At 49.0% G+C, this 24868-nt stretch overlaps 1 protein-coding gene across 6 annotated transcripts in view; it reads right to left on the bottom strand.

Annotated features, from left to right (window-relative positions):
• Positions 1–24868, bottom strand: part of LOC140729208 (lysine-specific demethylase 6B-like) — a 264889-nt gene that overhangs the window by 42979 nt on the left and 197042 nt on the right. For 5 of the 6 annotated variants that reach the window (XM_073048717.1, XM_073048723.1, XM_073048719.1 and 2 more), the window contains one exon: positions 13851–14138. In XM_073048717.1, the coding sequence (XP_072904818.1) occupies positions 13851–13881 (31 nt within the window). In that variant the 5' untranslated portion in view covers positions 13882–14138. Of the gene's footprint in view, positions 1–13850; positions 14139–14783; positions 15057–24868 lie in introns of those variants that run through there. The other variant, XM_073048718.1, reaches the window with a different exon arrangement.

Raw genomic sequence — 24868 nt, 5'->3', positions numbered from 1 at the left:
CCTTGCAACCTTTCCTACTCATATACCTGTCCAAATATCTTCTAAACATCATTATTGTACCTGCCTCAGTCTCTTCCATATATGGACCACCCTCTGGTTGAAGAAGTTGCTCCCCCTCAGGTTCCTTGTAAATCTCACCCCACTCAACTGCCAGCCCCAACAATCCCTCAGGGATGGTTGGGCTGTGGAGTGCAGTGGAAGATTCCCACCATCCATCTTGTCCGACCGAAAAGACAGCAGCCCAACATTAAGAACCCTCACGCTCCGGGACATGCCCTCTTCTCATTACCACCATCGGACAGGAGGTTTAGAACCCTCACGCTCCAGGTAGAGCAGGCATTCCCAAACCTTTTTTGTGCCGTGGACCCCTATCATTAACCAAAAGGTCCATGAGCCCTGAGTTGGAAACCCCTGATCTAGACTCTTCAATATACTTACTGTCAGAGGCCACTTTATTTTGCACCTTCTGTACCTAATAAAGTGGCCACTGGGTGTATGTTTGTGGTCTTCTGTTGCTGTAGCCTGTCCATTTCAAGGCTCGATGTGTTGTGTGTTCAGAGATGCCCTTCTGCACACCACTGTTATAACACATGGTTACCTGAGTTACTGCCACCTTCCTGTCAGCTTGAACCAGTCTGGCCATTCTCCTCTGAACTCTCTCATTAACAAGGTGTTCTCACCCACAGAACTGGATGTTTTTGTGCATGAAGTCACAGGAGATCAGCAGTTTCTGAGATACTCAAACCACCCCATCTGGCACCAACAATCATTCCTTGGTCAAAGTCAATCATATCATATTTTATCCCCATTCTGATGTTTGGTCTGAACCTCTTGACCACGTCTGCATGCTTTTGTGCATTGAGTTGCTGCCACATGATTGGCTGATTGGATACTTGCAATAAAGAGGTGTACAGTGTACCTGATAAGTGGGCACTGTGTAAAGCAGGTGTCTCTCATGAACAGAATAAATGCACTGAGTGGAACAAGCGCTGTACTTCAGGGGACTCATTCAGGCAACTGGTGTAGTGAGGAGAGGGGTCATCCTGTAAAATCCAAGGGTTCCCAAAGGCGCTAGCACAATTTCATAGGCCGGTGAAAGAAGTCAGACTGGATTCTCACCCTAACGCTACCATCAGGGAGGAGGTACAGGAACCTGAATGCACACTCTCACGATTCAGGAACAGCTTCTTCCCCTCTGCTGTCAGATTTCCGTATGGACATTGAACCCATGGACGCTACCTCACTACTTCTTCCCCTCTTTTTGCACAACTTATTTAACATTATATAATATATACTTGTCGTAATTTACAGTTATTATCATGTATTGCAATGCACTGCTGTCGCATAACTACAAATCTTACGACATACACCAGTGATATTAAACCTGGTTATTATCACTGACAGATGTTGTTTTACACAGTAGTGCATTGCAATCCATAAAAAATTACAATAGGAAATATGAAAGCAAACGAATAGCACAAAAAGAGATCCAAACAGTGAGGTGGTGTTCATGGACCGTTCAGAAATCTGATGGTGGCAGGGAAGAAGCTGTTGCTCAGTTGTTGCCTTCAGCCTCCTGTACCCCCTTCCTGATGGTCGTAACGAGAAGAGGGCACGTCCTGGGTGATGGAGGTCCCTAGCGATGGACACTGCTGTCTTGAGGCAACACCTTTGAAGATGTGCTCGACGGTGAGGAGAGCTGTGGCCATGACGGAACTCGCTGAGTTTACAACCCTTTGCAGTCTCTTGTGATCCTGTGCACTGGAGCCTCCACACCAGGCACTAATCTGGAGAGGGCGTACAGTGGATATTTCCCGGGATGGGGGTTTTGTTATGAGAGATAGATAGGCAGGATTTCTGGATAGGCTGGGATGAGGGTAACCTGTAGACGGTAAGATCATATGCAGGTAGTTGGGGAAATCAGGTTGGTGCTGGATTCCAGGAAGGGGAATTTCTGGAGTGCTTACAAGATGCATTTTAGAGCATCTCATGGTTGAGCCCACTAGAGGATCAGCTATTCTGGATTGGATGTTGTGCAACAGAATTGATTAGAGAGCTTAAGGTAAAAGTGGTCAAATTTGATCAAATTCACCTGAAGTTTGAGAAAGAGAAGCTAAAGTCACATGTATTAGTATTATAATGGAATAAAGGGAATTGCAGAGGCGTGAGAGAGGAGTTGGCCAGAATAGATTGGAAAAGAACACTGGCAGGGATGATGGCAAAGCAGCAAGGGCTGGAATTTCTGGAAACAATTCGGAAGGCACAGAACGTATACATCTCAAAGAAGAGGTATTCTAAAGGAAAGATGACACAACCGTGGCTAATAAGAGAAATCAAAACCAACATAAAAACCAGAGAAAAGGCATGTAAGAGATCAAAAAAAAACTGTGAAGTTAGAGGATTGGGAAGCTTTTAAAAACCAACAGATGACAACTAAAATGTCATTAAGCAGGTAAAAATGGAATATGAAGTAAGCTAGCCAATAACATCAAAGAGGATACCAAAAGTTTCTTTAGATACATAAGGTATAAAAGAGAGGCAAGAGTAGATATTGGACCATTGGAAAACATTGCTGGAGAGGTAGGGTGGGGGACAAGGAAATGGTGGATGAACTGAATAAGTATTTTGTGTCAGTCTTCACTGTGGAAGACACGAGCGGTATATTGGAAGTTTCAGGTATCAGGGGTCATGAAGTGTATGAAGTTGCCATTACTAGAGATAAGATACTTGGGAAACTGAAAGGTCTGAAGGTAGATTAGTCACCTGGACCAGATGGTGTACACCACAGGGTTCTCAAAGAGGTGGCTGAAGAGATTGTTGAGGCATTAGCAATGATCTTTCAAGAATCACTAGATCCAGGAATGGTTCTGGAAGACTGGAAAATTGCAAATGTCACTCCACTCTTCAAGAAGGGAGAGAGGCTGCAGAAAGGAAAGGAGGCCAGTTCGTCTGACCTCAGTGGTTGGGAAGATGTTGGAGTCGATTATTAAGGATGAGGTGTCAGAGTACTTGGAGACACGTGATGAAATAGGCTGTAGTCAGCATGGTTTCCTCAAAGCAAAATCTTGCCTGACAAATCTCTTGGAATTTTTGGAAGAAATAACAAGCAGGATAGACAAAGGAGAATTGACTGATGTTGTGTACTTGGATTTTCAGAAGGCCTTTGACAAGATGTTACACATGAGGCTGCTTAACAAGCTACGAGCCCATAGTATTACAGGAAAGATTCTACCATGGATAAAGCAGTGGCTGACTGGCAGGAGGCAAAGAGTGGGAATAAAGGGAGCCTTTCCTGGTTGGCTGCCAGTGACCAGTGGTGTTCTGCAGGGGTCTGTATTAGGACCAAAGCTTTTTATGTTATATGTCAATGGTTTGGATGACAAAATTAATGGCTTTGTTGCGAAGTTTGGAGATGATATGAAGACACGTGGAGGGGCAGGTAGTTTGCGGAATTGGAGAGGCTACAGAAGGACAAAGACAGATTAGGAGAATGGGCAAAGAAATGGCAGATAGATTACAGTGTTGGGAAGTGTGTGGTCATTCACTTTGTAGAAGAAATGAAAGGGTAGACTATTTTTTAAATGGAGTGAAAATACAAAAAAACTGAGGTGCAAAGGGACTTGGAAGTCCTTGTGCAGGATTCCCAAAAGGTTAATTTGTAGGTTGAGTCTGTGGTGAGGAAGGCAAATAGAATGTTAGCATTCGTTTCGAGAGGACTAGAATATGAAAGCAAGGATGTAATGTTGAGACTTTATAAAGCACTAGTGAGGCCTCACTTGGGAGTATTGTGGGCAGTCGGGGCCCCTTACCTAATGAAGGATGTGCTGTAACTGGAGCGGGTTCAAAGGATGTTCACGAAAATGGTTCTAGGATTGAATAGCTTGTCATATGAAGAGTATTTGATGGCTCTGGGCCTCTGTTTTCACTAGAATTCAGAAGAATGAGGGGTGACCTCATTGACACCTATCAAATTGTGAAAGGCCTAGAGACAGTGGATGGGGAGAGAATGTTGGAGGAGACCAGAGGACACAGCCTCAGAATAGAGGGGCGTTCTTTTGGAACGGGGATGAGGAGGAACTTCTTTAGCGAGAGAACAAATCTGTGGAATGTTTTTGCCACGGGCAGCTGTGGAGGCCAAGCCTTTTTGTCTATTTAAGGCAGAAGTTGATAGATTCTTGATTGGTCAGGGCATGAAAAGATACAGGGCGAAGGCAGGAGATTGGGGCTGAAATGAAAATTGGATCAGCCATGATGAAAAGGCAGTGCAACTTGATGGGCCAAATTCAGCTCCTACAGCTTATGGCCTTGTGGTGAGACACAGGAGCAGAATTCGGCCATTCACTCACTGTGCCCGACGGTTGCCATGACGAGGACAGAAGGGCCTGTGCCATAGGCCTCCTAGATGAAAACACTCTGGTTCACTGAGGCCTGGTGGGGGGGAGGGAGGGGAGTGGGGCAGATGTGAGGAAAATCTCCCACTACACTTTCCAAGCATGTGACTCCAGATACATACTAGTTCCTCCCCGCACCTTGTCTGGTGCATTGGGCGGCAACTTTGTCGTTTTAGTGTTTTATCAGTTTTTCCACAAGGCTGAGTTGCTAGGTTGGAAAGTGTGCAAGGAGCCAGCCAGATCAGAACCCAGGACCGCTTACTCCGAAGTCCAGGTGCCATACAACTACACCACTGACACAGACATATACATAAACAGCCCCTTGAATCTGGGTTAGTCAGGGATGACTGTAAGTGGCCAATTCGTGAGGTTAATAAAAAATTAGACTGGAGGGAGAGAGTCCTGGCCTTGCCTCAAATGTTAGCTGTGGGAAAGTTTCCCATTCAGCCCGAGGGTAATGAGAGGTACAGAATTAACTTATTCCCAAGTTACCCATCAGAAAGTTCAATGCAACACGGTGGCCCAATTACAACACCATACCCCGATTACAACATTGTTCCGCATTGCAACAGCGAGCTGATTGCAACACTGACTGTACTTCACGATTCGGCGGCCCTGCCAGAGCAGCACCAAGCATCTTCTTTGGTGTACAAGGAGTTACAGACAGTGACACAGGATGCTGGGGGAGAGGGGTCACTGAGGGACAGTGAGCTGGATTAGTGTCAGTGGGGATACAGTCAGTGACACAGGGTGCTGGGGGAGAGGGGTCACTGAGGGACAGTGAGCTGGATTAGTGTCAGTGGGGATACAGTCAGTGACACAGGATGCTGGGGGAGAGGGGTCACTGAGGGACAGTGAGCTGGATTAGTGTCAGTGGGGATACAGTCAGTGACACAGGGTGCTGGGGGAGAGGGGTCACTGAGGGACAGTGAGCTGGATTAGTGTCAGTGGGGATACAGTCAGTGACACAGGGTGCTGGGGGAGAGGGGTCACTGAGGGACAGTGTGAGGGAGCTGGATTAGTGTCAGTGGGGATACAGTCAGTGACACAGGGTGCTGGGGGAGAGGGGTCACTGAGGGACAGTGTGAGGGAGCTGGATTAATGTCAGTGGGGATACAGTCAGTGACACAGGGTGCTGGGGGAGAGGTGTCAATGGAAGACACTGTGAAGGAACTGGATTGACATTAGGGGGGGTTACAGTCAGTGACACAGGGCGCTGGGGGAGAGGGGTCACTAAGGGATGATGTAAGAGAGCTGGATTAACGTCAGTGGGGATACAGTCAGTGACACGGTGTTGAGGGAGAGGAGACACAGAGGGAATGTGTGAGTGAGCTGGATTAGTGTCAGTGGGGATACAGTCGGTGACACAGGGCACTAGGGAAGAGGGGCTACTGAGGGACGGTGTGAGGGAGCTGGATTAATGTCAGGGGGGTTACAGTCAGTGACACGGTGTTGGGGGAGAGGGGTCACTGAGGGACAGTGTGCGGGAGCTGGATTAATGTCAGTGGGGATACAGTCAGTGACACAGGGTGCTGGGGGAGAGGGGTCACTGAGGGACGGTGTGAGGGAGCTGGATTAATGTCAGTGGGGATACAGTCAGTGACACAGGGTGCTGGGGGAGAGGAGTCACTGAGGGACAGTGTGAGGGAGCTAGATTAACGTCAGGGGGGATACAGTCAGTGACAGGGCGTTGGGGGAGAGGGGTCACTGAGGGACAGTGAGCTGGATTAGTGTCAGTGGGGATACAATCGGTGACACAGGGCGCTGGGGGAGAGGGGTTACTGAGGGACGGTGAGAGGGAGCTGGATTAACGTCAGGGGGGATACAGTCAGTGACAGGGCGTTGGGGGAGAGGGGTCACTGAGGGACAGTGAGCTGGATTAGTGTCAGTGGGGATACAATCGGTGACACAGGGCGCTGGGGGAGAGGGGTTACTGAGGGACAGTGTGAGGGAGCTGGATTAATGTCAGTGGGGATACAGTCAGTGACACAGGGTGCTGGGGGAGAGGGGTCACTGAGGGACAGTGTGCGGGAGCTGGATTAATGTCAGTGGGGATACAGTCAGTGACACAGGGTGCTGGGGGAGAGGGGTCACTGAGGGACGGTGTGAGGGAGCTGGATTAATGTCAGTGGGGATACAGTCAGTGACACAGGGTGCTGGGGGAGAGGAGTCACTGAGGGACAGTGTGAGGGAGCTAGATTAACGTCAAGGGGGATACAGTCAGTGACAGGGCGTTGGGGAGAGGGGTCACTGAGGGACAGTGAGCTGGATTAGTGTCAGGGGGGATACAGTCAGTGACACAGGGCGTTGGGGAGAGGGGTCACTGAGGGACAGTGAGCTGGATTAGTGTCATGGGGGATACAGTCAGTGACACAGGGCGTTGGGGGAGTGGGGTCACTGAGGGACAGTGAGCTGGATTAGTGTCAGTGGGGATACAGTCAGTGACACAGGGCGTTGGGGGAGAGGGGTCACAGAGGGACGGTGTGAGGGAGCTGGATTAACGTCAGGGGGGGTTACAGACAGTTATACAGGGCGTTGGGGGAGAGGGGTCACAGAGGGACGGTGTGAGGGAGCTGGATTAACGTCAGGGGGGGTTACAGACAGTTATACAGGGTGCTAGGAGAGAGGAGGTCACAGTGGAGGAGGAAGCTGAATTATTAACACACAACAAGAGGCTGATGGTCGTGGGTTCAATGGTTTTGCCAGCTGTTCTGTCAAGGATCACGACACAAAGGTTCAAACTTAGAACAGAGTAAACATTATAATGTTGCCCTGCTCCGGAAATGAGATAAAGGAGGTATCAGGCTTCAGTGGCTGGAGTGTCTGTGCTTCATACATCTGGCAGGAACCAGGGGCTCTCTTCAGCCTGGAACGGAAGGAACCGTGCCTCGGACAGGAAGTCCGAATGATGAACACTCAGGAACTGGTTCCTGCTCGCTCTGGAACAATTACACACAGTCTCACCAAACAAGGCAGCAGGGTCGGAAACCTGCGGCCGCGTCACACAGACCCACACGCGCTCAAAACTCTGCTGACAGAACGGAAAACCGCGGAGCAGGGAACAAGGGGTGGGGAGTGGGGTGGGGGGGGGGAGAAGCTTCCGAAAGCTTTAGTGAAATCAAACAGTGGGTGGGGAGATAAAGGCTGTCGTGACGCTGCTGCATCAGGTTAAGACCCTGAAAGTCACTGTGCTTCTGCCAGTTACAGGCACAAGTGCAGGCCATTCATCCCATCGCACCCATGCTGACCCACCTACACTGATCCCATTTCTTGGCACTGACCTACGTCCTGACCCTTCTCTCTGGAAAAACCCTCTGGAATATGCTACAAGGAATGGACCATTCACCCCACAAATGCCTTTTACCACCACCCCCTGGCAGTACACTCCCTGAACTCTCCGTTCAGCTCTGAGAGAGGGAAGGAAAACGGGAGCAGCTGGGGAACCCCACTAAGTGGCATGAAGATCATGCATGCACACACACACAGAGCGCCGGAGCTCGGGAGTGACCCACGCCTCTAACTCACTGCACCATAATGTCGTACAAGCACCCCCTATGTCTGTGCACAAGAATACACCATGATGACATTCCTGTTTGGATTTTTGCCCTGGCCTTTATAATTCACACAATGCTTTCCAGGAACACCAGCCCTCCATAAGTTGGGAACTGTCTTCCCAATGGCAGGCACGGTAGTGTCGTGGTTAGCACAATGCTTTACTGTGCCGGTGACCCAGGTTCAATTCCTGCCATTGCATGTAGAGAGTTTGCACCTTCTCCCCATGACCGCATGGGTTTCCTCCCACAGTCCAAAGACGTACCGCCTGGTTGGTTAGCTGGTCATTGTAAATTGTCCTGTGGTTAGGCTGGGGTTAATTCGGGGGGGGGGGGGTTGCTGGGCAGCACACTCAGAGGGCCAGAAGGGCCTGTTCCGTGGTGTATTTCAATAAATAAATAAACGCTTTTCAGGGTTTCCTTGGTAATTCAGGAGATATCGTTCCCAATGCATTTCCAACAAAGAGAAAGTGCTGGAAGCCAAAATCCCAAAGCCAGAGTTTCTGGATTGAGGCTGTTCGACACAGGATTGAGACAGAAAGGGTGTAGAACAGAGGAAAAGTCTCGACCTGAAACACCGACTGTCCAATTCCCTCCACAGATGCTGCCTGACCTGCCAAGTTCCTCCAGCCGTTAGGCTTACTGTTCCTGATTCTAGCGTCTGCATTCACAAAGGATGTTACTCTGGACTGGAGGAGTTGTGTACTGAGGAAACACGAGACTGGATGGGCTGCAAATGTTTGTCCTGGAGCGTCAGAGGCTGAGGGTCACACAGCATGGAAACGTGCTCTTCACCCAATCCGACCCTACTGACATTCCTCTTAAACCTCTCACCTCTAACCTCTGATCTACGCCCTTTCGTTTGCAGTAGGCTCTCCCTGGGAAAAAGATTATGTCTTCTGCATTTCCAAAATGCATCAGTTGTTGAGACTAAATTTCATTCTCCACAGCTGTCAAACTTGGCTCCTGATCTATAATCTACATACTTCACTTCCTGTCTGCAATGGCTGTAAAAATGTTTATAAAGGCATGAGGGTAAAGATGAGGGGAACGGTCATAGAAGCAGGCCTTTCAGCCCATCTAGTCTGTGACAAACCACTTAAACTGCCTTCTCCCATTGACATGCACCGACCATACCCTTACCATCCACGTACCTATCCAAACTTCTAAACGACGAAATCGAGCTCGCATGCACCACTTGCACTGGCAGCTCTTTCCACACTCTCACCACCCTCTGAGTTCACCCATAACAGATGACTTCCAGTTATAGATCCACCCAACCTCAGTGGAAAAAGCCTGCTTGCATTTACCCCATTTATACCCCTCATAATTTGTACACCTCCATCAAATCTTCCCTCAATCTTCTAAGTTACAAGAAATAAAGTTCTAACCTATTCATACTTCCTTATAACTCAGGTCTTCCAGTCCTGACAACATCCCTGTAAATTTTCTCTGTACTCTTTCAACCTATTGACATCTTAAAAGATCACAGTCCTTTTCCCAGGCTAGGGGTCTAAAACCAGAAGGCATAGGTTTAAAGGTGGGAGAGGGAAGATTTGAAAAGGGATCTGAGGGGTAACTTTTTCACATGGAGGGTGGGGGGAGGCATATGGAACAAGCTGCCAGTTTACAGATAATCCACGGAACAGGCTCCTGCAGCCCGGCGAGACACCTATTTAACCCTGGCCTAATATTACCCTTTGGACTGTGGGAGGAAACCCACGCACTCACAGGAAAAATGTACAAACTTCTCATAGACAGCTTCGGAGTTGAACTCTGATGCCCCTGAGCTGTAATTACATCACTACGTTACCATGTTCCCCAAGACAGGAAATGTTACGGACCAAACGCAGACAAGTGCAACTAGTTCAGGTGGGCATATATTGGCTGGCATGGAAGAGTTGGGCCGAATGGCCCGTTTCTGTTCTCTGTGACTATGAAGCTCTACACCTATTCAGATTGTGCGAGAGCTGATGTCCCACGTGATTTTGAAACAGGAGCACTGGTGACTCCCCCCACCCCTGGCCCTGACCAGCCCCATCCATAGCCACGGGCAAGTCCATCACCCCAACCCTACCCTGCTCTTGGTGGAGAGTATTCTGACGGGTTGTATCACTGCCTGGTGCGGAGGCGCCAGTGCACAGGGTGACAGGAGGCTGCCCGAGGTTAACACACTCAGCCTGTTCCTTATAGGGCACAACCCTCCATGCCAGGACACCTTCAGTAGGTGGTGCCTCAAAAAGGAGGCGGCATCCATCATTACGGACCCCCGTGTCCCCTTCTCACTGCTGTCATCGGCGGGGAGGTACAGGAGCCTGAAGGCACACTCTCAAAACAGCTTCTTCCCCTCCACCATCAGCTTTCTGAGTGGACATGAACACTACCCCACTCTGCCTCTCCTGAACTAATTTTTTGTAATATGTTTATGCCTTGTACTATACTGCTGCCACAAAACAAGAAAGCACATGATACGTGTGCGCCTCTCTTAAACACAAAGTTTGACCCACCTTCCTGGACTCCCGTGTCTTCCTTTGAAATACTTTAATGTTTTGAAGGCACAAAACCTAACATTGGTTCCCTCATAATGTACCCTACACTGGTTACCTAAGTCACGTCTCCACTGGGGATGAGGTGGTGATGGCCTCGACTACTGACTCTCGGAATGCAAGTTAAATCCCACTCAAGCTATTTTTGACCGGGAGAGCTCGCTCGGCCAAAGTGACAACCAAGTGATTTGACTGTTTAAAGGGAAACAACCGATTGCTTGGCACAGAGTCAGGAGGTATTTTCAATGCTTCTGCCCCTCCTCCACCTCTCCCTCCATTTCCCCCTCCCCTCTCTCCTGTGCTCGCATGCACTGAGATGTGTTTTGAGGTGATATACATTTACCAAAGTCATGAACAACTACTGGCGAGTCTGGGTGATTGAAACATTTATGATATTTCGGCACATTCACACATCTACAATGAGCCCGACTCTTCCAAACTCAATGGGGGACCCATGAGGAGTGCGTGTTCGCTGGGCGGAGGGGAACTGTGCTGGAGGGGAGCCATGGTACTGGGGGTGGGGAGGATACGGTGAGGCCTCTGCTCCTGGGCTGAGGAGACGGATGTGGGGTGACTGGCCAGTCGGAGATGTGCGACTGGTGTGAGGAGCATCCGCTCAGGACACATGGCCAGTCGCTGTGAGCTGGAGAGTAGGGAGGGGCGAGGGGAGCAGAGTCCAGAGCAATAGCTGTAGTTATGAAGATTCACAGTGCCCCACTCTGTCACTCCTTTGGCCCCAGTACCCCGAAGCACAAAGCATCTGATATCAGTTACTTCGGAGAACCTCGCCTATTAGATGTGCTACTTCTATGGAAAGCGATCGGTTTGGATGCTAAAGGAATGAATGTTCATATTTTAAGGACAGGTTGCTTTCCAAACATCAGCTCACCCAAATACAATGTTGAATCACCAAACACACTTTTTCATTGAAGTTATTAACCTGGGTATCCCGTTTCCTCACGAGGACAACAACCTTGTCGTAGGGTTTGGAGGCTTGCGTGCCTCCATGACCTCGGAGAGCGATGTTGGCTGCAGTCAGGGCTTTATGCTTTGGGTCACAGGTCAAAGGGGGGAGGTCAGACTAAGAGCGGTCCATCAGTCCTCCAGGTGGGGGGGGGGGGGTTCAGCTCAGAGCTAACAACCCTGACTGGTCAAACAAAACTGTTACGGGAACGGCAGTGAAGAATCCTTCTACATCTGAGTGTGACGGTATTCCCGAGTCTCCACCCGGGATCTGTGTGACTGACAGCGGTGAAAACCGAGAGGAAGCCCTGAACCCCGCCAGAGAACCGTTGTTGCCCTAAACGCCAGCGGTGTAACAGGAAGGAAATATTCAGTCTGGCCTCATGAATAAGGGCATGGACTTTCATCAGTGTTGCTAAGGCTGTTCCCACCAGTTTTGGCCCAGTGAATGTCTGATTTCTCCACCAAGGAGATTTAAGAGCCAAACACCAAATATCATCCTGCAACTAGCTAGTCTTGAATTCACCACACTTTGAAAAATATTTATCAAAAGTTTTTTTTTGAAAAAGGGGGAGCCCTGTCTGCACCACGTACTTTGGCACTCACAGGGTTAATCACAACTGCGGCTGGTGTGATCGGTGACGGACTGAGCCGTTCCTCCCCCCACCCCACCCCCAGCTGGCCCGCCCCAGGGCCGGGGATTTAAAGGGCAGGCAGGGAGAGAAGTCACATGGTGCAGACCCAACCCCACTTCCCAAAACACTCCCCTCCCCTCCCCTCCAAGCAGCACCGGGACGGAGAGAGCGAGAGGCATTCACATACACTGACAGAGCGGCTGGGACTCAGAAAGGGGGGACGAGGGGAGAGTGTGTTGGGGCAGAGAGCGACAGAGGGACATGCAATGGAGATAGAAAGGAACACGGAGGCAGGAGGGGGCAGACACGGAGGCGGCAGGGAGGAACGGACAGAGACACTGCACCCCTCGGCCACAGCTCCTCCCCCGGCAGAAACCTCCAACAGCCGGAAGCCAGCCTGACGAAACCACGTCCTACTGAAACGCCTCCCACGCCCAGCCTGCGGTGAGGCACATTTTTCCCCTTTAAAGGAAACCGGTCTTCCTGTGTGAGAGCGAGCGAGCTCTGCCCCCTCCGGCCAGAGGATTGATCTCTCCCGCTCGCTCCGCTTCCTGCCACTGCCCACTGGGCCACACTCTCTCTGTTCGGGGTCAGCTGCCGTGGATTTAAATCCCGCTTCCCTGGATCCGACTGTCGTTCCCTGCAGCTCCTGGGCAACGCAGAAAACCAGTCCAGGCCTATTGTTCTTTCCTGACCGTGGAAACCACCCATCCCTTCCTCATTTCATCCGCACAAGTTAAAGGTCTTGCCATTCACGTTCTGGACAAGGCCCTTCCAGAATGGGGGGGGGGGGGGGGGGGGGGGGAGGGGGAGCAGAGGGGAGGGGAGGCAGGGCCAGAGGCCGGTATTGAATCTGGATCTAGAAGGCAGCAGCTCTACCAGTGAGGAGGTCCATATGTTGAGAAGATGCTTTTTTCCCCCCTCCAGTCTTGCCACAGGGTTTCGGCTTATTTTCCACAGAAGCTGCAGCTTTCAGGGAAGCTAGTGTGGGAATGGGTCTGCGAGTGAGAATGGACACAATGGGCTGAATGGCCACCAGAGGGATCTGGAAGGTGGGATTGTGCTGCATCTCCCGCCAGGTCCAATAATTCCCACCTATTGAAGATGTTCGGGCAGATATCAGCACTGCTTTCATCCCAAGTCTAATACAGACCCAAGCCTTTAAACTGAGAGTAAAGGTGAGTTTCTCCTCCCCATCACCCAGACTGGTGTGTACGTAGGGCTATCGGATTATCCTCCACAGGCACAGGTACAGGACATCCCTACTCAAGGCCACCTCCCTCCCTCGGATAGGAAAGGGCTGACGTTGCCCACAGTACAGGGACAAACGGGGAAGGTGGAGCTGTGAGCGTCAGAACAAGATCACCTTCACGCAGTGGGTGGGGGGCGTGCGATCGTGCAGAGCAGAGAGAGAGGTGGGGGTAAGAGGGTTGCTGTGGGTAGGGGAGTGAAAGAGGGTGAGATGGAGTGGCGAGAGTGGGGGAGGGTTGAGTGCATGAAGTGAGAGGGAGGGAGTGGGGCAGCGTGGGAGAGAGGGGAGGGGAGAGTGGGAGAGGGAGAAGTAGATATTCGCACTGACGTATCACGCAGTTTTCAATATCCCAATAAGATGGATAAGCATTAGAAAAGTTAAACAGTGGGCCCCACCTGACACCCCTAAAAGTCATTACCACTTTTAGAAGCCAGTTATTTAATTTACACACATCCTCCCCTCTGTGAAAAATCTTATGGTTTATTTATCTGCATAAAACACAAGCCACTTACCCTGACTATTAAAACTCTTGGCTCCAGACATATCTGTCCCTGTGAGGGGCTGGTTTCTTCATAGTCGCCCTGTGTTTAATCAGTGGTTCCAGAGCCGCCTTTTACTTTCCAGTGGGGAAGAAATCGAGTGGGGAGGGGAGACGAGACGAGTCCAAGTCCACTAGTCAACAATCCCACCTTGTCTCATCCACGTGAAGTTGAAGTCCGAGAGGAAAGTGTGGACAATTCTATCTGGGCATGTTCTCCTCAAGATTCCCGGTCATTTTCCCAGCGTACACACCGACACGTCTGACCAATAAAAAAAGACATTTAAATATACCCAGACTGTTACACTGAAAGAGAAGACGATATTCAATTTATGATGTAAAAAACAACACAAAGTATATAGAAAGGTAGTTGTAAACTGTGGGATATTGAAATTTCTCTTCACGGTGGTAGAAAGGGAAGACAATGTTACACTAATTGCTACATTTAAGGAAGAATTGGTTACATTGTATATATTTGGCCACATGTGATCAGTGTGAAACTGACACAGTGAACTACTGAAACAAAAGGCATTATCACCCTTTTATGCGCTTATTTCAATATAATGGGGGGAGAGAAGGGGAATAGAGGGGAGGGGAGGGGAGGGGAGGGGAGGGGAGGGGATGGGGGAAGGGCAGGGAAGAGAGGGGACAGATAAAGAGCAAACGAGAGACGGAGGAATAAGACTCCCCCCTCCCCGGGAGGGGAGAAAGAAAAGTCGAGGGGAAGTCACACGGGGGAAGAGAGTGTATGTCTGAATATTTCTATGCCCGTATGTGTATGTGTCCATGTGTGTCAGTCTCCGTATGTTTGAGTTTGTGTATGTCTGTCCCTGTGTGTCTCCGTATATAATGCGGGTTTGTCGTTTCCATTCAAACTGACATCACAAAGCTGAAATCACACACTTACCTCACTGTTGTTCTCTAACTGAGTTCAAGCACACACAAGAAATGGGTTTTAAATCCACGGTCGGTCTCAGGCAGAGAGAGTCCGCAACTTGTTCCGAGACACTTCACAGTGACTGTTCTGACTGCCTGCCCACGATCCTTTTCCCCTCTCCCCTCTCCCAATGAATCATCGGAGGGCGGATGAGACACTCTCTTGTTGTTGCCGGAGTGTCGTTGACAAAGAAATAAAGATGTGTTTTTAAGAAAAAAAACCCTCCTGGGTCGGCCCCTTCCCCCCACACACACGGGTGACGTCAGAAAGACACCACCCACTCACGTCATAGCCGGGATTCCCTGCTCGCTCAGTTAAAGTGCATTTGGCCCTCTCCCGAGTCTCACTGCCACTCGCTCCATCTCGAGTTTTACCCTCCACCCCGTTCCCCTCTCCCCCCCCCCCCCCCCTCTGCGTGTGGCTCTGACAGAAAGTTGTCAAAAATGCGCCGCTCGTCATTAAACGAGCAAACAGCAATTTGTGGGGCTCTCTTAGAGGGCCTGTACCCCGACTGAGCAGTCTGCAAAGGTCGCCAGTGACGATCAGGAAGAGGGTGAGTGGAGCCTCCGTGACATCAGGTCTTTTGAGTCCCCTCTCACCAGCCTGATCCCCTCACGTAAACATTCACCCCCACCCCTCCCGACGTCAGTGACGCTCAGTCACTGCGGGAGGGGGATACCACAAGGTAGCACCTTCATGACAGAAAACTCGCAGACACAGGGACACGATCGGCTCACGATGTTATGTCGAACTATTCAGTTAAAAGACACTTCATCTCATCTCCCTAAACAATGTCCAAATCCCTCCATTCTCTGTACATCCATATATATATATACCCGTCTTAGAGCCGTTTGAACACCTCTGTGATTTCAGCTTTGTGATGTAGCCGGTCTGAATAGAAATGACAAGCCTGTACGATATACACACAGTCACACTCATACAAAGTTCAGTCAGGTTTATTATCAGAGCACATACATGCCACCACGTACAACCCCGCGATTCTTTTCCTGCAGGCATACATAGTAAATCTATAGAACAGTAACTGTAAACATTCAGGAACAGTAAATTGTAAACAAACAGTGCAAATGCAGTTAATAAATAGCAATAAATAACAAGCATGAAATAACAAGATAAACGAGTCTTTAAATGTCCCCTTATGTTCAAGAGTCTGATGGCTGAGGAGAAACTAATCAATCCTAGTTAAAATACCCCCTTTTGCAGTCACTTGGATCACATCCCCCTCTTCTCTGCATATTTTTGTGCCTGTTGAAGACCCTTTTAAATGCCTCTATCATATTTGCCTCCTGCGCCAATCCTGGCACCCACTCCTCTCTGTGTAAAAAATCTCACCCATCACACCTCCTTTCAATGATTCCCCTCAACTTAAATGCATGCCTTCTGGTATAAGGCATTTCGACCCTGGGAGAAAAATACTCCGTCTACCCTATCTACACCTCTCAGAATTTTATACATCAGCCTCCGCTGCTCCAGAGAAAAAGACAGCCCAAGTCTCTCCAACCTCTCCTATGGCACATGCCTGCTTATCTGGGCAGCACCCTCTCCAAAGCTGCCACATCTGTCCTCTAGTGGGGCAACCAGAGCACAGTGCAATACTCCCAGTGTGGGCTAACTGGACATTTATAAAGCCACAATGTAGGTGGATGCCGCAGTAACGTATGTTTGATCTGGGGTAGAATGTAAGCAGCCCCTCTGAATGCCATTCCTGTGGTGCGTGCAAGAGTGCTGGGTGTCCCACAACCTTGATTAAGGCGATCTATTTGTTTACTTTTTGTTGAGATCCACACCGCCCAGCAATCCCCGGGATTTAATCCTAGGACAATTTACAATGACCGACTAACCTACTGACCGACCGGTATGTCTTTGGACTGTGGGAGGAAAACAGAGCGTTCAGATGAAACCCGCATGGTGACAGGGAAAACGCAGAAACTCCTTACAGGCAGCGGTGGGCAGAGAACCCCTGGGTCGCAGGCTCTGCAAAGCGTCACGCTACCATGCCACCCCCAGATGAAAACTCTGCTGGATTTGACTCTGTTTAGGAAGAACATAATCTCTACAGAGGGGCTCGGACTCTTTTCCAGAGACCTGCAGGAAACAAATCATACACTACACCACAGGCGTTCACCGTCTGATTTCAGGGAATGGCAGAGGGACCAAGTATAACGCATCCAAGTCTGCTAGTGATTCAACACTACATGCGGTGGGAATTGAACCCAGGTCACCTACACTGTAAACCGTTGTGCAAACCACTATGATACACAATTAATTACTATTAACTGCCTATCACACTGCTGGTGATTAGGGCAGCAATGAAGATCCTCCATCCCTGTCTGTCCTTGGCCACACAGAAGGATTCTTTGTTGCTGTTTCCATAACAACTGTTTTTTTGACCAGTCAGAGTCATTACCCCTGAGCTGAACCCGCCTCCCCCTCAACCTGGAGGACCAGTGGACCACTCTTAGTCTGAACTCTACCCTTTGACCTGTTTGGCATGGGTGACCCTACAAGCACAAGGCCCTGACTCCAGCCAACATAGCTGTCCGGGTCACTGAGGCACGCAAGCCTCCAAACCCTACGACAAGGTTGTGGTCCTCTTGGAGGGATTAAGGCTAAGGGTCAACTTTATCCCCCATATATTCTTACATGTATTAGGACTTACTGTGATGTGTTGGCTTGTCATGCAATGAAAAAAACAGTCAACAATTATAAATAATTACAGTCCAGTGCAAAAGTCTTCGGCACGTATATGTTGCTAAGGTGCCCAAGACATTTGCCCGGTACTGAATCTGTCAACATGGAATGGAGAACGAGTTTGCAAATCTGGTGGGAGCAAAGGATGTTGGGAATGGTGAGGGTGGAGTGCTGCAGGAGGGGTGTGGGTCAGGTGGCAGAGGAGTGCCAGGGGCAGAGAGGGTTGACATGGGTGCAGACACACCCAGCCCTGACACACCAGGCAAGGTCACTTAATTCCAAACAACTCATTTATTGATCATTACAGAATGTCTCTCTGGTGCTTCCCGCTCCCTCCCCTCTCCCCCCTTTCCCAACCATGATTCCCCTCTCCGTTCCCCTTTTCCCACTCTCAGTCCACAAGACAGACCCACATCAGAATCAGGTTTATCATCACTCACATATGTCATGAAATTTGTTTTTTGTTTGTGGTCGCGTTAGAGTGCTATACATAAAATTATCATTGTACTGTGCAAACGTCTTAGGCATCCTAGCTATACGTATGCGTCTAAGATCTTTGCACGGTACTGTATATGTAAATAAGTTAAAGATTAAAGTATGGATATGAAATAAAATGTGCATAAATACATAAATACCAGCCTGTGTTTACAATGTAAACAGCATTATCAAAAGTGTTTACAGTGCAGTGTAGTGATGGGGTAATGGAGGGAGGTGTGGGGGTGGGGGGGAAACCAGGAAGTTCGATCAGATAAACTGCCTGTGAAAAGCAACAATTAAGATGGTGTGATTTTTTTTCGCTTTTTGTTTTTTAATGGCCCTTTAGCACTTTCCAGAAGGGAGATTTTGGAAAAAACAGTTTGGCGAGTGAGTTGTGCCTGCTTCTTTGTCCGGGACACATTCAGGCCCTGCCGTGATCTGCCAACACCCTGCCTGACCCACTACCCATCTCTACCAGCAGGATGGACAAGGACAGCAAAAGAACTGGGAACACCAACACCTGGAAGTTGCCCCCCCCCCCCCCCCAACACCACAAACCATCCTGACTTGTGTCCTGCTGAAGGGTCTCGGCCCGAAACTCTTCTCCGTAGATGCTGCCTGACCTGCTGTGTGTTGTGTGTGCTGCTTGGATTTCCAGCATCTGCAGATTTTCTCTTTGCTTCTAACTTGTCGTTTTCCCTTCACTATCACTGGGACAAGACCCTGGCAACTCCCTGCTTAATTATTGTGATCTTCTCTAGAGATACAGCGCAGAATTAGCCTGTCTGGCCCTTTGAGCCCCACCACCCCAGCAACCCGCTATTCTGATCACACGACGATTTACAATGACCGGTTAACCTACCAACCGGTCGGTGCGTCTTTAGACTGTGGGAGGAAACACAAGCATTTCATAGTGGGGGAGTCATACAGACTCCTTACAGAGGACGTCAGGATTGAACTCTGAACTTCAACGCCCAAAGCTGTAATAGCGTCGTGCTAACCACTACACTACCACGACACCCCACACCTCAAGGCGGACAAGCGTTCAATGTGGCAACTAACGAGCTGGGCAAAGGGGCAACTGGAGATAGACAGTTACATACCAGTGAATCCCACGTCCCCTTCGATAAAGAAAACCAGCTGTCCTCACAGTCTAATAGGAAAGGGGACGTGTTTAAATAACATAAATCTCACACCGCCTGCCCTCTAGGGGTGGGCTAATCATAGGATAGGTGGGCTTTCTCCTTGCTGCACCTGTCCACGACCTTACAGCAGCTCTTCTCATGGGCACTTGCTCTTACAGGCCCATGGATCAACTGGACTATGCGCCAAGATTTTCGGCTCCCACTTGTGGCTCCGTTTAGGGGAGAGCGAGATAATGTATTGGAATAGACAATAGACAGTTGATGTAGGAGTAGGCCATTCGGCCCTTCTAGCCAGCACCGCCATTCACTGTGACCATGGCTGATCATACACAATCAGTACCCTGTTCCTGCCCTTTCCCCATATCCCTTGACCCCCGCTATCTATAAGAGCCCTATCTAACTCTCTCTTGAATGCATCCAGAGACTTGGCCTCCACTGCCTTCTGGAGCAGAGCATTCCACATATCCACCACTCTCTGGGTGAAAAAGTTTTTCCGCATCTCTGTTCTAAATGGCCTACCCCTTATTCTTAAACTGTGGCCTCTAGTTCTGGATTCACCCATTAGCGGGAACATGCTTCCTGCCTCCAGCGTGTCCAATCCCTTAATAATCTTATATGTTTTAATCAGATCCCCTCTCATCCTTCTAAATTCCAGTGTATACAAGCCCAGTCGCTCCAATCTTTCAACATATGACAGTCCCGCCATTCCAGGAATTAACCTTGTGAACCTACACTGCACTCCTTCAATAGCAAGAATGTCCTTCCTCAAATTTGGAGACCAAAACTGCACACAATACTCCAGGTGTGGTCTCATCAGGGCCCTGTACAGCTGCAGAAGGACCTCTTTACTCCTATACTCAATTCCTCTTGTTATAAAAGCCAGCATGCCATTAGCTTTCTTCACTGCCTGCTGTACCTGCATGCTTGCTTTCATTGACTGATGTACAAGAACACCTAGATCTCGTTGTACTTCCCCTTTTCCTAACTTGACTCCATTTAGATAGTAATCTGCCTTCCTGTTCTTGCCACCAAAGTGGATAACCTCACATTTATCCACATTAAACTGCATCTGCCATACATTTGCCACATTTGAAAACAAAAATTGCACAAGATACTGATGGGTACTGTGTTCTGTTTTGGTCATCGTGTTATAGGAAAGATGCCAATAAGCTGGGAAGAGAGCACAGGGAATTTAAAAGGATGTTGCCGTGACTCAAGGGACTGAATTATGGAGCGAGGTTGATATATTTCTCATCGGAGTGTATGAGAACGAGGAGTGATTTTACAGAGGTGTATAAAGTCACAAGGGGCATTGGGCACAGTCTTTTCCTCCAAGGTTGGGGAACCAAGAACTGGAGGCATCAACTGCAGATGAGAGGAGAGAGGTTTAACAGGAATCTGAGGGGCAACTTTCTCACCCAGAGTGTGGCTGTATGTGAAATGGGCTGCCAGAGAAAGTGGCTGAGAGAGGTACGTTAGCAACATTTAAAAGATGCTTGGATGGGAATAGTTTTAGGGACACAGTAAACAGGACTAGCTTAGTTAGGAATCTTGGTTGGCAGCAGTCAGATGGGCCAAAGGGCCTGTTTCCAAGCTGTATGGCTCCATGAAAGTTCCTATAGGGCCGATAGGGTGTGTGGGCATGGCTTTCTCTCAGGCTGGACTGTCCGAGACAAGGAGTCACGGTCCAGCCAACATGACAGAGATTCTTCACCTAAGGAGCAGTGAACCTTCAGAACCCTCTCCCCTCTGGAGGTGAACTCACTGAGTAGCCTCACATGGATGAATTTTCAGGTATTAAGGGAACTGGGGGGCTGTGGGGTCAACTTTGATCGCTCACAGGTCTTACTGAGCCAGTAAAGTGGATGCAGAGGGGCTGAATGGCCCATTCCTGCTTCCTATCAGGTCACTGGCATCATAGACAGCACAGAAGCAACCTTTGGCCCAACTAGTCCATGTTGACCAAGATTCTCATCTAAGCTGGTCCCAGCTGCCCATGTTTGGCCCATTCCTTTCTCAATCTTTCCCATCCATGTACCTGTCCAAGTGCCTTTTAAATGTTATTATTGTACCTGCCCTAAACACTCCCTCTGGCAGCTCGTTCCATCTGCCTACTACTCTCTGTGCGAAGAAGATAGCCCTAGGTACCTTTTAACTCTCACCCCTCTCACCTTAAACCGATGCCCTCCACCTCTCGATTCTCCGGTCCTGGGGAAAAGACTGGGTGCATTCACCCTGTCGAGCCCCTCGTGATTTTATACACCTAAGGTCACCCCTCCATCTCCTGTGCTCCAAGGAATAAAATCTTATTCTGCTCACCCTCTCCCTATACCCCTGGCCCTTGCTTCCTGGCAATATCCTCACAAATCTCTGCACTTGTTCCAGCTTACTGGCACCTTTCCTACAGCAGGGTGACCAAAACAGAATACAATACACGAAATTCCAAATGTGGCCTCACTAATGTCTTGTACAACCACGCCACGACCTCCCAATTCCTGTACTCAGTGCCCTGACTGGTGAAGGCCTGCCTGCCAAATGCCTTCTTCACAACCCTGACTACCTGCGATGTTACTTTCAGGAAGCCATGTGCCTGTACCCCGAGGTCTGCCCCTCTCTCTCCGACAACCCTCCTGGTCACGGCCCAGTCATCATGACCTCGGAGATGACATCATCCAATGTTTATCTAACCAGAACATGACGTTCTCCCAGGATGAGGAGTTACAGTCCTAAAGCTGGGTCTGGCAAACCTGACAGAGATTCTTCACCTGGGGAGCAGTGAACCTTCAGAACCCCCTCCCCTCCTCGCTGTAGCCTCAGTCCAACAAGTTCAGAGGCCTTGGGACAAGAATCCAGACCCACACTGCAAGCGCAGTAGTGGGATGACCATTCCAGTCAAGTACGATACTCTCCTAAGGGGATACGTCCTTAATGGAGGACGGTCATGTCTGACTTTGTTTAACACCGGGAAGCTGATGCACGGGCGGCCACCTTGACAGATCGGGGTCAGGGTCAGTGGAAAGGAATGCAAGGGGCACTGGGAACCCTTTACTGCTGTTGCCCTGTGGTTGTGTCATCATCTCCCACCAGCTCCACCACTGAGGTTTTGGTTGGGTATCTCTTTGTCTGGAGACTCCCCCTTGACCTTACCACTACGGGTGACCCCACCAGGAGCTAAGTTCCAGACGGCATCGCTCTTGGGATCTCAGGACCTCACAATCCTCTCCACCACCACAAAGTGACGATCCTCGGAGAAGGGCACAGTTGCACTGTTTGAACTACGTGCTGCACCTCTCGGTGAAGATAACCCCACTGGGCCACGAGACCCTAAAAACCACCAGGAGGATCATCGCGATCTCCCTACCCGCTACTTGTGACACTTTCTGGGAGCGTTTTATATGAAGGGCTCAAAGCATCTTTGAGGACCACCCAACAGACAATCTCCTTGACCCACTACCGTCAGGAAGGGGGTACAGGAGCATCAGCACTAGGACTGCCAGACTGGGTAAGAGCTTCTCCCACAGGCTGTGAGACTAATGAACACCCAGCCACCACCGAGGTCTCGTCACTAGGACAGCGAGCCGTTTACCCGGCTGTGCATATTTTGTTTTCTGTGCTGTGTGTGATATATGTATTGCGGGTGCAGTGTGGTCCAGAGGAACGTTGTTTCGTTTGGCTATATATACTGTATGTACAGTCAATGACAATAAACTTGAACTTGAAACCTCCTCTACACTTATTAATGCTCTCGGCCCTTGATCAGGACACAAGATAGAAGAGCAGAATTAGGCCATTTGGCCCATCAAGTCTGCCCCACCATTCAGTCAGAACTGATTATTTTTCAACCCAATTTCCTACCTTCTCCCCACAACCCTAACTACCCCTTCCCATCTATAAATAATCTACCAATCTCTGACTTATATACTACCCAATGGCTTGGCCTCCACAGTCCTCTGTGGTGTGACAGTGAGTCCCACAGATTCAGTAGCCTCTGGCTGAAGAAATTTCTCCTCACCTCAGTTTGAAAGGGATGTCATTCTACTCTATGAAATTCTCTCTCATTCTCCTACACTCCAAGAATGTTGGCCTGGCCAACTTCTCCCTACAACTGTGTCAGGTCCTATCTCTCTTGGATTATGTCCTGCCATGGGACTTAAAGGCGAAGAATTAGGCTATTCTGCCCACTGGGTCTGCTCCGTCATTGATTTCTCAAGCCCATTCTCCACGTACCGTTAAACCACAACACTATCAGTCTCTGCCTCAGAGTCACCCAATGACCCGGCCTGCACAGAATCACCATTCTCTGGCTGAAAAAATGCCTCCTCATCTCTGATCCAAAGGGGGTTCCTTTATTTTGAGGCTCGGATGCCAGGCTCCCCTGATGGAACATCAAGTACGTTTATTATCAGAGTACCGTAGATTCCGGATTTTAAGCCGCTACTTTTTTCCCACATTTTGAACAGCTTTGAACTTTGCGGCCTTTAAAATGGAGCGGCTAATACATGATTTTTTTCATGCCGCCTCGTAAACATTTTGCCTCATAACAGTAGACCAATAAAATTGATGAGTAGTTCACAGAGGTCCAATGAAATTGTACGATAAATCAAGCGCACTTTCACAATTAAATTATTGTAAATCAGTCATTTGTACTCACCCTCATCAACAAGGAAAACACTCGAAGAAAAGCATTGTGCTGCCTTTATGGCAGTTATTTAGTTTATAATATTTTCGCTTAGTAATTCATTTTCTAGTTAAAGTTAGAAGAGTTTTAACTATATTTGTTTTCTGTACTACATCGCGGGATGCTATGACGTCACACCCGGTTTCGCCGCCTCTTGTGGGAAAAATGCCAGTTTGCGATAAAACGGGACGGAGGGAGGGAGCGCATTACGCGAGCGGCTTTGGATCTGAGCGAACGCTGCTTTTAAGTTAAAGGCGATCAATAACTTTTCCTGGTAGGCTGCAATATATATATTTTTTACCAGTCGTTAGGAGATATTGGAATGTTGTTCAGTAAAGAAGTATACGCAACGTATATTTAAAAGTAGCCGCGTTACGGGCACGGTTTGAAAAAAAGCATTTGCAATATGTATTTGTTTTTGTTACCATATGGATTTAATTAAAAGTTAAAAAATCCTCACGTGTAATATCTTTCTGTGTAAATATCTCATATTACAATGTGGGACACCTGCGGCCGAAAATCCGGTGCGGCCTAAAATCCGGTGTGGCCTGTACAATTAAAAAATTGATTTTATTTCTAAAATTAGAGCCAGCGGCTTTTAATCAGGTGCGCTCTGTAGTCCGGAATCTACGGTATGTACACTGTACACAACCCTGAGATCTGTCTTCTTGCAGGCAGCCACAAAACAAAGAAACCCAATAAACCCCATTATTAAAAAACTTAACACCATCAAACAACGCAATATGTTAAAGAAGTACAAATTGCACCAACGATAAACGTGTCAGCAAATAACATGAACTGTAGAGTGTGCGTAAGTGAGTCCATTGCCAGGGGGCAGCTCAGGTGAGTATAAGTGGTGCACGCCCTCCCACGTCCAATCTGTCCAGTCCTTGCTTTCAGTGCAGGTGCTGGGGTGCAGATACGTCTCTACCATACGAGGTGGAAGGTGCAGGTCACCAGGTCCGCCAGCCTTGGGAGAGGTGTAGCTCCTGCTTAGTCCCCCCACACCTACGAATCAGGGTCACGTGAAGCCATGGGGGCAGGTG

This window comes from Hemitrygon akajei, chromosome 6 (genome assembly GCF_048418815.1).
Source record: "Hemitrygon akajei chromosome 6, sHemAka1.3, whole genome shotgun sequence".
NCBI lineage: Eukaryota > Metazoa > Chordata > Chondrichthyes > Myliobatiformes > Dasyatidae > Hemitrygon > Hemitrygon akajei.
This window is presented reverse-complemented; position numbering and strand designations above follow the sequence as displayed.